At 37.9% G+C, this 15,568-nt stretch overlaps 1 protein-coding gene across 1 annotated transcript in view; it reads left to right on the top strand.

The window, feature by feature from the left end:
• Nucleotides 1–7,342, top strand: part of sppl3 (signal peptide peptidase 3) — a 27,053-nt gene extending 19,711 nt beyond the window's left edge. Inside the window, exons 6-11 of the mRNA XM_067484200.1 lie at nt 743–855; nt 1,672–1,778; nt 2,779–2,942; nt 3,498–3,688; nt 3,887–3,996; nt 4,768–7,342. Of these exons, the coding sequence (XP_067340301.1) occupies nt 743–855; nt 1,672–1,778; nt 2,779–2,942; nt 3,498–3,688; nt 3,887–3,996; nt 4,768–4,839 (757 nt within the window). The 3' untranslated portion in view covers nt 4,840–7,342. The remainder of the gene's footprint in view (nt 1–742; nt 856–1,671; nt 1,779–2,778; nt 2,943–3,497; nt 3,689–3,886; nt 3,997–4,767) is intronic.
• Nucleotides 7,343–15,568: the final 8,226 nt, after the last annotated feature.

Raw genomic sequence — 15,568 nt, 5'->3', positions numbered from 1 at the left:
AGAAATCCAGTTGACTTCATTTAATCTCATTCAATGTCAGTAATGTGAGTATATTTTCTCAATTGTGCGGCAATATTCAAATATTAGTAAAATGAGCATACAATATTATAAAAAAGGATAACAAAACTCAAACTGACTGAATTCTCCGGGACTTATGCAGGAAGTTAATAATTTGACTTTGGTAAACTAACCCTTTAATATTTTTTTTTTCCACTAACCGTGAATAAGTATTTTTTATAGCATCTGGGTTCATGTCTGTGGGCACATCAGCTTTTTTAGTAATAGCCAACTATGAGGACTTGCCTACATTACAACCTACCTACTAAATAACCAATATGAACATCTCCTCAATTTTCATTCAGAAAATCATCTTGGGTTTTATTAAACCTTCACTTTACAAAGTAATAACTCAACCTTTAGCTATGTGTTAATGTACCCGAAACTTTGTGGCAACACTAACAAAATCTACCGTAGCTTAACTGTCATTACCAAGCCAAGAACTATCCATAAACTACGTAAATACATGGATATATTCTGTGTGAATTATGAGCAAGACAAATGCTTGATTGTCTTGCAGATTCTTCATGCACATCAGTGCTCTCCCACACTATTTGTTCTCACTGTATCACTGTAAACCTTACTCAGGTATAAAATATGAGCCTGTAAATTTTAAATGGCACAGCTTATTTTTATTAAATGTACTCTGTGATTTTGAGTATACCTCTTATTTATGTTTTTGCAGGATTTCGTTTGGCTGCTGTGGGCGCTTCACTCTAGCCGAGCTCCTGTCCTTCTCGCTCTCTGTAATGTTGGTACTCATCTGGGTCCTGACTGGACACTGGCTTCTCATGGACGGTGCATAACTTTGTCATGTGTCATTGCATCTGCAGCCTGTTATGCATTTATCTAAATTTGAGAACTATTTTTGACTTAAACTAGTTGTGTAGTTGAATGTAGCAAGTTATGCACTACGAGGAACCATAGATTAGACAGATTTCTTGGAACTGCATGGCGTTGTTTGGTTTGCAATAATATTAGTGAGCAGTAGCCAGATAGCAGCACAGAATGATCTCTTAATTATCCAAATAGCCAACTATCATAGAGCATTAAATGTGTGTCAGGTGAAGGTTGTGGTTTTAGTTGGAAAAATAGATGAAACATTCCAAATCTTCAGTCAGCTCAAGACTCTAGACCAAATTCAGCTTTACATGACTCATATGATAGAAACACTTTTTTCAGGCTGTCTGCGGCGTCCTGCACGGTACCACAGGAAGAATACACTCAGTCAGCTGCTATATAAAACAAGAATTTAACTCGATCAAAGTTGAACACTTAATGAATTACTGATGAAGCCGAGAAAAATGTGTGGGTGGGTGCGTGCAGTTCCTGGGTTTGACTCCGCTTACTTCAGTAATTTGAAACATCTTATTGGCAGTCTATTTAATGTTTAATGGAACAATGCGGGCCACAGACATGCAGCAAGATGTCATCACAAATAATGAGCCCAAGAAAAGACCTGGACACAGAGAAAACAAAATAAAGTTATAAGCCATCTATTAAGATGTTACATACGCCCTTAAAGTAATTTCATGTCCTGCGTTGCTGTTCCCCCTAGTTTCACGCTAACATGTAAAACAGTTTTTAACTAAAATGTGTTTCTCCTCTCCGCAGCTCTGGCCATGGGTTTGTGTGTCGCTATGATAGCCTTCGTGCGGCTTCCGAGTCTGAAGGTGTCTTGCCTGCTGCTTTCAGGGCTGCTCATTTATGATGTGTTCTGGGTAAGAAATACTCAATGCCTAAGAGCATCACAGCTCTCACACAAGAACATGCGATGGGTTACAGCAGAAATCCAAATGAGGACACTTCATAATACAGTGTCTAGAAATGTTATACCTTTATCAATAAATGTTATGATTATATAACCTCCTTGATGAAAACTAGGCTGAGTATCATTATTGTATTTAAGAAACTAAAAAAAAACTTGTCTGTCTTTCTCTGGGACTGATTGAAAAACTGGGGTATATTAGCCACACCTGTATCCACACCTATTTTGTAGCAGTACTAAAACACAAAAGCAGTTCATAAATTATCTTAATATGAAGATGTGAATCAGTTGTTTAAGTGCTGAAGGCCTAATCTGGAATTGCAGTTTGTGTTTTCTGTCCATGAAACCACTGGAGTTTAGATCTTGATGTAAGGGTAGTAGTGCTCACATGGGCACTTTGTGGTTTCAGATATATTTTTTATTTTATTCTGATAATATAATGTTTGTTGTGATAGTTGCTGCAGGACCTTTTCTCTGGTTTTCCTCTCAGCAGGAAATGTTATATGTAACAGAGGGGGAAAAAAAACATGTTCACTCACACTGATGTTTTTCTGTCTGTGATGACATTTTTTGTAATTGCTTACATCTTTCTCATATTGGGCTCCTAGCAACCTGCCACCACACTGCCTTCAGTGTTATTTCCCCACTGACACCAGTAATGTTCACAGCCTTATAATCGACAAACATTAACTGAATGAATCTTTGTTCTTTATTATTTGTTTGGGGTTCATGCTATAAGGACTTGGTCTATTTGAAAATAAATCAGGTTATACTATTTCTACATTTAAAATTTAGTGCTAGACCTATCAATAGAAAATTAAATTGTTGGTGCTTCTCAAAGGCAAGAAATTTCATTTTTGTTTTTGTGTAATATTATTTCTGACAAAATATGTTATAACAAAACCTAATTTTGGAAGTGGGATTGTCTACATTACCTGCTTGTACTTCTCCAGGTGTTCTTCTCTGCTTACATCTTCAATAGTAATGTTATGGTCAAAGTTGCCACCCAACCTGCTGAAAACCCCATAGATGTTCTTTCCCGGAAACTCCACCTTGGGCCAGGTATGGGCCGTGATGTCCCACGCCTTTCACTGCCAGGCAAACTGGTCTTTCCCAGGTAAGAGTGCAGTGTTTTGTTTTGTTTTTTATATTGATTTAATAATTTAAGATTTTACTTATTTGCTGTGGCTCTATCTCAGCTATTTGTTTTTGCTGTGAAACATAAGCTTAATTCAGTAGTATACTCTGTAATTATTCTGCACGTTCTGGTTTCTGAAATGCTATTGGCTGATTTTGGTTACTGACAAAAAACTACATTCGTATAAGAGAAAATCTCATTTGTGAGGTTTTGCTGCTTGCCCTGTCTTGTAGGATAACAAGCTGAATGTATTTGGAATTTGAACTGTCATTCGGGCAAAGCAAAAAATCTGCCACTTACATTGTTGAGTTTAGAAAATTGTGAATGGCATTTTACACTCAATTCTGGAAGTCTGTAATTGTTAGTAGGAGCAGAGGGTGACAGAAGACCCTTTACAGGTGGAGCTGTCCTAAAAAGTCTCTATTCGTTGTATACTGTTTTCATTGCAATGCAAAATGGTACTTGCTCTGTGCAGCCAGTAGTTTTGCATTCTGGCATTTCTAACCTATCTCTACTTTTTTTCCATGCATCCAGTTCCACAGGAAGTCACTTCTCAATGCTGGGAATAGGAGACATTGTGATGCCCGGGCTGCTGTTATGCTTTGTCCTGCGTTATGATAACTATAAGAAGCAAGCAACTGGGGAAGTCCCGGGACCTGGTAACATGTCCGGACGCATGCAGCGTGTCTCTTATTTCCACTGCACTCTCATCGGATACTTTGTGGGTAAGCAAGTGATGGATAGATCGATGGATGGATATATTAGGTTTATTTGGAGTTGATAATTTTAGTTTGGGTGCAATTTTTTGTATGTTGCACTACCAAACAGTTTTTAGAATGTATGTTTTAGTTATCACATTTCCAATCTTTCCTCTTATCAGTATTTTGTTGTACAGTGAACATGCTATATGACTCTGTCCTCAGGTCTGCTGACTGCCACTGTGGCTTCCAGGATCCACCGTGCTGCTCAGCCCGCTCTGCTCTACCTTGTGCCCTTCACCCTGCTGCCTCTGCTAACTATGGCCTACCTGAAGGTATGCCGAGGAGGTGGCATGGCAATACTTGTAACACTTTAAAATGAAAACGAACCTCTTTTTAAAGGAAATGCAAACAACACTTTTACATTTCTTGGCCAAAAAGTATAATTTTTGCAGGTTAATTTGTGGACACAATTTATCTTCACATTTAGTTTTCAGTAGTCCAGCTGTTTTTGGTTGTTGATTTGATTCAATTCAGTTTTCTCACCCATGCTGTAGAAGTCAGGGTTTTCCCTTTCATACAAAAGCATAGGCTGTGTTTTTGCAGTGAGCCTTGATTTCGAACGGTAAGGGTCATTCCTGCTTTCCAATCAACAATAGTTGTTGTCACGCTTGTTCGGCCTGTGTAACAGATACTGATTGCAAGCTAATCACCCATCTGATTAGATATTTCGTTGGGATAGATATTTCTTGTTTTCTTGTCACAATTGGATCTTTGTGCGTGACATGTATCTTAGGAGTAGCAAATGTTCTCTACCAAATAATGGCCCCTACTTGTATGTGTTTCTTTACATCCCTCTTCAGACAATCTAGTCTTTTTACCCATTTATTTATAGGGGAGGCTGTTAAATTGCTAATTTGTCATTAATGACCCATATAAACTGTGTAAAAACAGATAAGAGCAAGCTTTACATATAGCAAGAAAAGAATATGTGCACAGATTGTTGTTTTCAACAACACGTAAAACAAAAGTTTTCTTGGCTGACCTAATCAGATGTAGTTTGAAACACTGATCCAAGACTCATCACTCATGTTTTTGCTCTACAGGGGGATTTGCGGCGCATGTGGTCTGAGCCCTTTCATGCCAAGACCAGCAGCTCCCGCTTCCTGGAGGTATGATGCACCCTGGGATAAACGACCAGCGTAAGGAGGACTGCGGATTCTTTCCCCTGAATTAGAGGGAAGGAGAGAGGGCACACTCACAGTGAGGCCATGTTGTCATCACTTGTTCATGCTTTCCGCCAATCTTCTGTGAAAACCCTCAAAAGGACACCAGTGTGTGTGGATCCCAACACCCCAACGCCTCAACGCAACTCATCTTTGGTCCTCACATCCTCTCTGTTTCATCTTCTCTTCCTCTTTTTTGTTTATTCCCTCTTAATTATAGCACATCCTGCCTGTGCTGTTTTGTTCTACCCCCTTCCTAGTTTTTTTTCCCTTTTTCTTCTCTGCTATAGTTGGTCTCATTTACCACCTCCCTCTCATGGCCCACTACATTTGTCAGGCCTCTTCTCTGCGTTTTCCTTCTTTCTCGGCATTTCTAATTTCCCCCTCATTTTGGTTTGTCACTGACTAAGATGAACTTGAAGTCCAGGCCCACACCCTTTTTGTGGACTTGCGGTTGTGAGACATGGCTGGGGTTTATATATATTTTTTTAGCATTGTTGTGGTCATTATTATTATTAATATTATTATGGATGTAAACAAACAGAAGAGGCAGAGTGTTGCTGTCCCACAGGACAGTTCCTGGATCATCGACACAATAAAGGAGAAGAGTCTTCCCCCTCTTGTCCCATCATCTCTCCACAATGGCTTCTACCCAATGCTCCTACCCTCCTCAGACACTCCCTGCAAGTCCCACCCTCCTCTCTGTCCATCTGCTGTCCCCACCCTCACAGATACCTATGTATTTTATTTAGAAAAGTTTTATTCTTGGCATATACAAAAATGATGCATTATAAATTGTTAAGCTATCCTCTGAGTTTGAGGGGCTTCTTCTATTTGTATATATGTGTACACATGTATTTGCAGTATCTTGAGTTTGTTTTTGTGTCGGGGAGCATGTTGATTAGGGTGGGAAACTGACGCCAGCCAACGGCCAAATTGTGTTAAAATTCAGTCTGGCAGCTGTGTCGAGTCGACCGTTTGGCATCCATCATTCTGAGCTTTTCTGAAATTTGTTGGCTCGTGTGATGAAAAAATGTCACTAATGGATTTTTTTGAAAGAAAAAACAACAAAAACTACATCTTCATCAGCGGCTGGTGATGATAAAGTTAGTTTCCTGCTCTAGTGTTAAAGTGTGTGTGTGTGTGTGTGTGTGTGTGTGTGAGAGAGAGAGAGAGAGAGTGAGAGAGACCAAACGGGTGAGTGTACAGTTATTTTACTAGGTTTATTTTTAAATCATAAACTTGTTAAAAGCGGTGACAATAGTCAGGTTTCCATTGATCTTAGTGTGTTGGATCAAACTGTCAAAAACACAGGTCAAAATTTACTTTTCTCAAGTTTCTTTTATTTTCCTAGGGGCAGGTGTAAATTGTAAAACAGTGTTTTTGTTTTCAAATAAATGAATGTTGAATTAATTATGCGGTATGCTATATTGCTTTTTATCCTGAAACAACAATATATGTCATTGGTTTTATACAGAGTTTTTTGTTGTGCACATCCTACATTTACATGTATTTATGCTCATGGAAACACTAAAATCTTATTTCAGCATTTAGGAGCCTATAAATGTCTGAGCATGATGATAATAGATTAGTGACCAGAAACTAACCGAACTTTGTAAATGTCAGTGTTACCTCAATCGATGAAGACCTGACTATTGTGGAAGTTTGAATTTGAAGCCTAAGGATAAGGGTCAGTGGCATCTTAAGATTTACTGTGGTTAGATTCCTATGTAGTAACTGGTAAAAGGTTTCTCTGGGTGGATGGTTAAGTGTGTGTGTGTGTGTGTGTGTGTCAGACTGACTTTGGACCTAGGGAGGGGAGAAAATCACTTGATGCCCCTCAGGAATCCAAAATGGAATTTGAAGCTAACCCCCAGGTTGTTTTACTGTCATCATTTGGTACTTGACAGTTTAAGTCTTTTTTCTTTTTTGTCCATCTACTGTTTTGTGGTGCTTGTCAGTTACTATCTTATGTATACTGAAAGAAGTGAACGTGGGCGTACGGCAGGAAGTCTGAAACAACACAGTTTGCTGGCTTTTTATTTAGTTTTTACTTTTTTATCTATCTGACCGTGCATGTTAAATGTACAGTGTATCATTTCTTAGACTACTGGGCTACTGCTTGCAGACACCAAGGCACTGGACCTATAAGCTTGTGTCAGTGAGTGGTACAAAGGCTACAGGTCAGAAAGACTGTTTGAGGAGCTCTGACCTCTGACTCATTCACAGGCTGAATGTTTTCACCTGAATGGTGTCAGATTGAGACGCCCAGCCTGCTGCTCAGAGCAGTCGTCTAAACTCAAATGGTGTGGAACCACAAGCCCTCATCACCTCTTCATGAACATGGCAAGAAAATATAGATTTATATACGTGTGTGTGTATATGTGTATATATACACACACACACACACACACACACACACACACACACACACACACACACACTCATATATACATATGTACACATACACACACGTGAGTGTGTATATACATATATAAATAACTGATGACTATCATGGTGATGACAAAACATTTGTTTTTATAGAAAATTGACCCCCACCCCCGTTTGTACAGGTATTTTTTTTTTTTTTTTTTTTTTGGGGGGGGTTGGTTTGTTCCGTTTTTTGGTAGTGTTTTAGTTTTTCAGTTTTTCTTTCCACCTCTTCTCCCCTCCAGCAGAGGACCCCAGCTCTGCTGGTGCATTAATATTTTGAATGAATGGATTCTGTATAGAGCAATGGTGAATAAAATAAAATAAGAACTGTGTAGTGAAACATGAACCCTGGAGAGCTTGATCTAAAAGAGTTTGTCTACTTTTAACTCTTCCCTCTTCTTCCCTTCCTCGTTCAGGATTCTGATGTAAATAAACATGACTCTTAACTGTAACAATGGTTTGTCCGTTTCATTGGTGTCAGTCTGTTTAACATAAAAATGTCTTATGTAGTATGTAAATTAATGATAATAAGGCGAGATTGTTCTTCTCTTGCCCTGAATTTGGGTGCTCAGTCACCTATTGGATGTGTTTGTTTTACCACAACATTAATGTTTGCTTGGTGAAAAGTAAATGTTTTCATTTGATGTTGTCCCACCTTCATGATAACATCATAAAGCTTGTATATCGTTAATCTTCGCTACAAGCGAAGCATTGACTCTACTTTGTCGTATTTATGTAACTTCTGCTTCCTGGAGAATCATCGTTTCCTTCTACAACTTTAACAGTAATGAACTCCAGCCGCTGTGAAAATGTAGCCAATTATCGGTGTAGAAAATACTTTGATCGTTTCACGCTGATCGATGCTGTTTCTGTTTAAAACATAATTAAACCAAACTGCTGCAGCTCAAAGTTCCTTAAGTTGTTTTCCATTAACACGCTGTACAGCAGTGTCGCGGTAAATTATAGTAAACGACTTTATTTCGCCATCAACAAAACACACTCTACTTCATTAAAAAGATTTTGAATGTCAACAATGTACTAACAAATTAAAACACACTCTCCGAAACGTGATCTCTGTCAAGTTCACCAAAATATAAAACCTCCAAAAGTTAATTAACGACATCTATAAAGTCTGGGTAGTCTGCGTAAAACATCACTATGAAATATGTTATTTTACTAGGATTTGTTTTATTTTTTGTCCTTTCGGCTTATCCCGTGAGTTTCAGGGTCGCCACAGCGGATCATTGGCCGCATGTTGATTTGGTACAGTTTTTACGCCGGATGCCCTTCCTCACGCAACCCTCCCCAACTTCTACAGGGCTTGGTACCGACACTGGACAACTGGGGAGGGGAATGGGCTTTTAGGGGTTCAGTGACTTGGAATCATCCAAAAAAATTGCCAACTGTAGGTATTTCTGCACCTGTTTTTGCGTCAGATAAGGGACCGTCTCCTGTTTGCTCATCTCTGTAACAACGAAAAATCAGCAAACAAGTAACAAATTGTTGAAAGCAAAATGTATTTTTTTTTCCTGTTAAAATTCGCTTTAAATTCTCAGTGTCACATTATATTGAGTAACACTTCATCCTGTATGTATCCTATTATGTATCATTCAAAGTCTCATATTCTCACTAATGTCAAGATTTGAGAATCAGTCCCCTGGTCAGATACACATATAATCAACATGCAATTATTTTCGGCAGTTCATCTCATTTTCTAGTTACATTATGAGCTATGACTAGTATTTATGCTTCATTATAACACTTTAGTATTTTTGCCTTCTCAATAGAAAAAATACAGATACACAGGTAAATCCTTGAGTTATTTTTAATATGATACAAAAGTTCACATCTGAAGACAACTTTAGTAATTGATTAAAAACTAAAATCTCATGATCATAGTAATAACACTTAATAACACTAGTAATAACACTTTGTACTTTTTTCTGACCCTGGTATTACTATTACCTCTCAATTTCAGGTTTGTATGTAATAATAATTATTATTATTATTAATAATAATAATAATAATAATAATTATTATTATTATTATATGAGTTGTTAGATTTCAGAGATAATAAAAATTGTTTTGAAATTAAATCACAAACATCCTTCAGCGGATGTGAAATTATGCCTCTATGAACATTAGTTAAACGTAATTTCTAATATGTGTAAGCCGTGATAAAACTAAAGGTGGGACCTCTTCTTCAAAAATGCCTCTTTGTTCATTTTTAATTACAGATTCAACACAAAGGCTAGTGAACATGGGATGACAACCTGTAAAATGATCCATGTACTGTATACATATACTATATATTCTACCAGCAATGACAGTACACAAGACCCAGTGTATGTCCTGTAAATACCCCACAGTTTAAATAGTACATAAAATAGACAGAACACTGGCTATAAGGGACTTATACAAACACACAATAGCTGTTACAGATGTCAACCACAGCAGCACTGCGCCAGTGAAAATCTGAACAGCTTTGAGCTTTGATTACGTGAAGCGGGTATATATTTATACACTAACATTATGAGCATCTCTACAATTTATGCACTCCAATACTGTGGCTCTGCCTTGAAGTCTACATTTACAGGTTTATAATTTCTCTGTTTTTATGTAGAAACTGTCAGAAAGGTGATAATTCTACAATCTGGTTATTATTGCGGTCAAAGTGGGCAGTGGAGTCATACTGGAGGGCATTATAAGAATAGATGGTTCTAATGCACTCAAAGCACTTTATATTGCTTCTCATTCATTAGTTCGCACTCACAATCGCACACACACTCACACACCAATAGGGGAGCTGCTATGCAACTGGCCACCACTCCCAGGAGCAACTAAGTTGGTGTTCAGGGTCTTGCTCAAGGACACTTCGACGTGACTGGAGGAACCAACAACTGTGGGATTGGTGGACGACTGCTCTACCTCCTGCGCCAAAGTATGAGCTTCTTACTAGTTCTACTAGAGTGAAGCTAACTTATAACAATCAAGTACAATAGCATAAAATGAGGCAATGACACTACTTAACCAGTGGGAGGCAGTAGTTCACAAAAAGGTGCTCAGTCTGCACGGAAACCAGTTAGGCTGGTATTAACAGGGTCATGGAGGTAAGCATTAATCGGGTCAAAGCATCCTGGTGAAATTCATAAACCCAGTGAAATTGACCCTTGACCTTTTTCTGCACTTGGAAAATCCTTTGCTGACATTTTCTAAGGACAGATAGAGGATTACATTTTTCAAAAATGCACTGCTGCAAGTAAAAATACATTTCCCGTTTATGTGAAATGAGTGCAGTGTGAAGAACAATTTCCATTATGATGGGACTGATCTGAGCACTAGATAATTGGCAAATGGTTTGCATGTTTTTCCATGTAAGGTTAACTAATTAGAATTTACAATGCACTTTGGACTCATCTGGCAATAGGACATTGTTCCAGAAGCCTTGTGCTTTGCTCAGATAAAGTTTAGCTAACCTCAGTTTTGCTCTTGTGTTCTTTTTAGACAGAAGAGGGTTTTTCCTGGCATCCCTTTCAAACAAACTGTTCTTGTTCAGTTTTTGTCTAATTGTGTTATCATGGACTTTAATCATTTGATCATTTATCATGATCAGTGAGGCTTGTAGGGTCTAAGGTGTAGTTCTTTGTTTATTTTGGTATTTTTCTGAGCATTGCAGTCTCACCTTGGCGTGAATGCGTTTGGGCGTCCACTCCTGGACAGATTACTTCCCACTAATAAATGATTTTTCTCAGTGTATAACATTGAATTGCACATTTGGAAATTGTTTTATAGTCCTTTATCTATTGATGTGCAGCAACAATTGCTTCTTTAAGAGCATTGCTGATGTATTTTTGTTTTGGCATTGTGTTAACACAAATCTGAATGCTCCAGACCAGCAAACTGCCAAAACTTCCCGTCTTAAATCTTATGAAAGCAGTGAGTGGTACGTATTGCCCACTTTTTTTTTTCTGTTTGGCTTCATTTTTGTTAAAAAAATGATAGCCTTGAGTAAAAAGTTATGTTACTTTTCAGCTGAGGTTGTTTTTCCCCTAATACTTAGACCATAGACCTGATTTTTATTATGTTTTTATCCCCCATAAACTGAATTATAAGAGGGGGTACTAAATTATGCACATGACTGTATAATATATAACTGGCCTCCAACCTTCTTCTCCATGGAGGATACTTATCCTTAGCCAAGAATCAAGGATGCTTACGATTATCATGTCTCATCATATATCAGCTTGTTGGTCTCAGTGATGGTCGTAGTAAGAATTGTTTGCAGTGCTGCATTCACATCATCTAGTAAACTTTCAGAAGGCACTTCATTATTCTAAACAGTCATAGAGGTTCCAGGTGTCCATCTTAGCCCTTGGAATAAGCTTGTCTGGGCTTGTTATTGAAGCTTGGAACTTAATTAAGGATATCTAATGATGATGTTTCCCCCCTGACCTATCTTCCTGGCTCACCTTTGCCGTCTGTGTTTTACCCCATCAATCTCTAGTTGTGATAGCAGATGCTTCCTTCAGAAATTAGAATAATGTGCTACTAGTTGTTTTGATGTTAGTCTAGATGTTGGGTTTTGAAGTATCCATAGGTCCAACATCCTCTGAATGAATGGCATTGGAGTAGCATTCCAATATTTTAGGTGTTGTCCATGAATCTCTTGTTTTTGTTCCAGTAGCCCACTTTTCATCGGGTTGTCCTGATGTCTGAGCCAGTGTGACTCCTTGAACTCTCATTAGTAAAGAGGTAGGCAAGAAGCATTTACTTAATTTTTTTTTGTCCTTTCGGCCTATCCTGTGAGGGTTAAAGTTTGGATCACTTTGCACTGTAATTGCATGTAGAGGGATGCAAATATAACCCTAAAGATCATTACTGGTTTTCGTTTATGAGCTTAGAAATATTGTGCTTGTTGATATTTGTGACTTTGGTGAAGATCAGATCACTATTCATATCTACTTTTTGTTGCAACTGTATATATTAATTTATCTCAATTTATCAGTTTTAAATGTGAAAGAGACATTTTCTGGCTCTGTAGCAGTTTATTAAAAACAATGAAAAAAAAAATGTGCCCAAACATGTACAAAATTAGATTTGTGCATCAAGTATGGTGTGACCCAGGTTGACATTTGTCATTTGACTGGTTGACCAGTCAAATGACTGGTTGACCAGTCAAATGGTCATGAATTTGACCTAATTTAGATTTGAAGGCATCACTTTTTTTTTGTCCTTTTGGCTTATCCCATGAGTTCAGGGTTGCCACAGCGATCAACATTGTCCACATGTTGATTTGGCACAGTTTTTACACCAGATGCCCTGACGCACTGCACAGCTGGGGATGGGAATGGGCTGTTGGGGGTTCAGTGTCTTGCCCAGAGACACCTTTAACATATAACCGGGACCGGGGATTGAATATTAACCACTGACCCTGTGGTCCGTGGACGACTGACTTGCAAACTGACCTACAGCCGCCTATGAACTGGTAATTTTAATGAATGTGTCCTCACCATTCTCCAGCAGATGGCAACACAGTACAAAAATCTGAAAATACTGAAGCGACCCATGTGAGGCCTGATGTAGTTTTTGTATTCATAATATCATGCTTAATATGGGTTCACATTGTGCATGGTTTCAACCAATCTAATAAGATAATTTTCCAACCTTAAAATGTATTACTGTAATAATACAAACAAACCACAACAACATATAGCTCATACAGGTACAAACTGAGCTTTCTGTGAGATGTGGGAGGTGACAGAAATAGAACGCTGAAAAATCACTGCATGATTAGAAATAAAAGACATGTTCTTATCAAAAGGAGGTAATTGGTTCCAGCAGGGCACCAAGGAGTGATCTGATGAGCCTCCATGAAAAAATGACTGCCGCCTCAATGACAGAGAATAGACGCTGAGTCAAGAGTATATAGAGAAGCTGGTGCAGAGGGGAACATCCAGAAATGGTGAGTTCTTCTCCCTCAGGTTTAACTCTGTGTGATTCCCTTTAATTTGATGATTGAATTTGAATAATTGTGAAGTTTAGATGAAGCACAATCATTGGTTTAATACATAAAATATTCACTTGCTGGATGGATGAAGTGGATAGATGGAAGATGAGGAGCAGGACACTGGGTGGATGGGAGTTGACGGGTGGGTGGTGGCAGTTGGGAAGGTCAGTGAGGTCAAGGCAGGCATGGGCCACCCCTTTTCACCTATTGGCCAGACTGGTCATGAAGTCCGGAGCAGCTTTTGAAGCCCTGAAGTGGACAGAATTCCACCACGGCCATGGGGATTGTAGCATGTCATTTGTTAGAAATTTTGGCAAGGTACTAAAAACAGAAAGGTTATCTGAAGCCTGGAATGCAGGGTTTTGTCTTTAGAAACATTTGGAGGATTCTCTCCTGTTGATCCCATAATTACAGATAGGCAGGTGATAGGGCAGCAATTACGGAATGACTGCAGAAGGAGTCATGCATGTTTTTATTTAGAAGGTTAAAAAAGGTTTATTGCCAGGTGAGGCCATGCATTTACATTACGAATTTCAAATATTAAATGCCTAAAAGAAAAAACAACCACAAAGGAAAAAACGATAGATAGATAGATAGATAGATAGATAGATAGATAGATAGATAGATAGATAGATAGATAGATAGATAGATAGATAGATAGATAGATAGATAGATAGATAGATAGATAGATAGATAGATAGATAGATAGATAGATAGATAGATAGATAGATAGATAGATAGATAGATAGATAGATAGATAGATAGATCAAGAATATTCCCTGTCACAGATTTCTGCAGATATCAAAAAACATTGAATCCCAGGTTTGACTATTTCAGTTCAGATAAACCAAATATGTTGCATACAAATATGTATGATACAGTCAGAAATGAAAGATTTTTCTAACTTTAAAGCATCATAAAAAAGCATTAAGTTTCACTGCAAAACTTGTTCAGTGATGTAACCTCTTTTTACAGCAACACATTTTCAGTCTAACTGGGGAATATATGACTGGGAAAAGCTCATAATACATTTCAGTCAGTAGCACATGAAGTGAGCCAGCGCAGGTAATTTAAAAAAGTGATGGTATTTATTGGTGGTGGCCCCTGCTCATGTTAATGGCGGAGAGGTTCCTTCCCCTTCTTCTTCGTCTCTCTTCCAACGAGGAATTCCTGGCTTGTTTAAATAAGGCCTGCCTGCCTCACTGGGTGCGAGTGGATTCCCCTCTGGCCCTTTGCCCTTTGACCTAAAGTGCATTCCGTATGTAAAGTGAGGAATTCCTCTGAAGTTCAGTTAATGGGGTTGAGTTTTTTCATTCTTTGGACTCTGCTCATGCACTCACCCGGTGGAAGGGTGAAAAACAAGCTCTATGTTCACCTATTGGGCGGCTGTGAGTTATAGATGAGGTTTGTTGTTTATCGTAGGTGGTTAAAAATCAATGTCTGCCAGCAGCAGATGTGGAGCTTCAATAAACTTCTCTAATAATCCTGTGGGATCATGACTAATTGATTTAATGGAGGATGTTGTAGCATAGAAGTTTGTAGGTTTGTGGAAGTGGAGTTCCTAGAACTCAGTATGGTAACAATAATGTTACACATGAAGTACAAGACACATGCAAATGAGTGTGAAATAAGTGGATAGTGTTTTCAGAAATGTTTCTGTTAGGCTGTGTAAAAATTTAACTATTACACAAACACGCAATTCAAACAAGAAAGGTCAAAACTTAAACATTTGCAGAGCAAATCTTGTGTAAGATCCCACAGATAAATGTGCCATAATGATAATAATAATAATAAGCTCATGAGAATTATTTTAAATTTGGCCACTTTTTTCTTTTTTTGTAGAAATATACTGTAGAAGTATACTGAAGTTGAAACCAAAAAATGTCGATGGGCTTTTGATGAAAGTGACCAAAACACATTATTGACCATAAAGTATTACTTTCATATAAATTTCATAAATTATGTCTAATGGGCTACACATAGACAATTAGATGTTATTTTGTTTTTTGCCAGGAAATAATTTAGAGACAAAAGCTATGTAGTGATCATAGAGCTCATGTGAACTGTTCAAAGAGATAAATATTTGGCTAAAGTTTTGCAGCGATGAAAATCTATTGCATTTTTAGAAATGACGTTTCTGAAAAAATAAAGATGCAACTTATCATTTTCTGTAGCAGAATTCTTAAACATTTTATTAATTTAAAATATTCATTGTAAGCATTTCTCAATAAAAGAAGAATT

The sequence above is a fragment of the Channa argus genome, chromosome 18, assembly GCF_033026475.1.
Source record: "Channa argus isolate prfri chromosome 18, Channa argus male v1.0, whole genome shotgun sequence".
Classification (NCBI taxonomy): Eukaryota; Metazoa; Chordata; class Actinopteri; order Anabantiformes; family Channidae; genus Channa; species Channa argus.
This window is presented reverse-complemented; position numbering and strand designations above follow the sequence as displayed.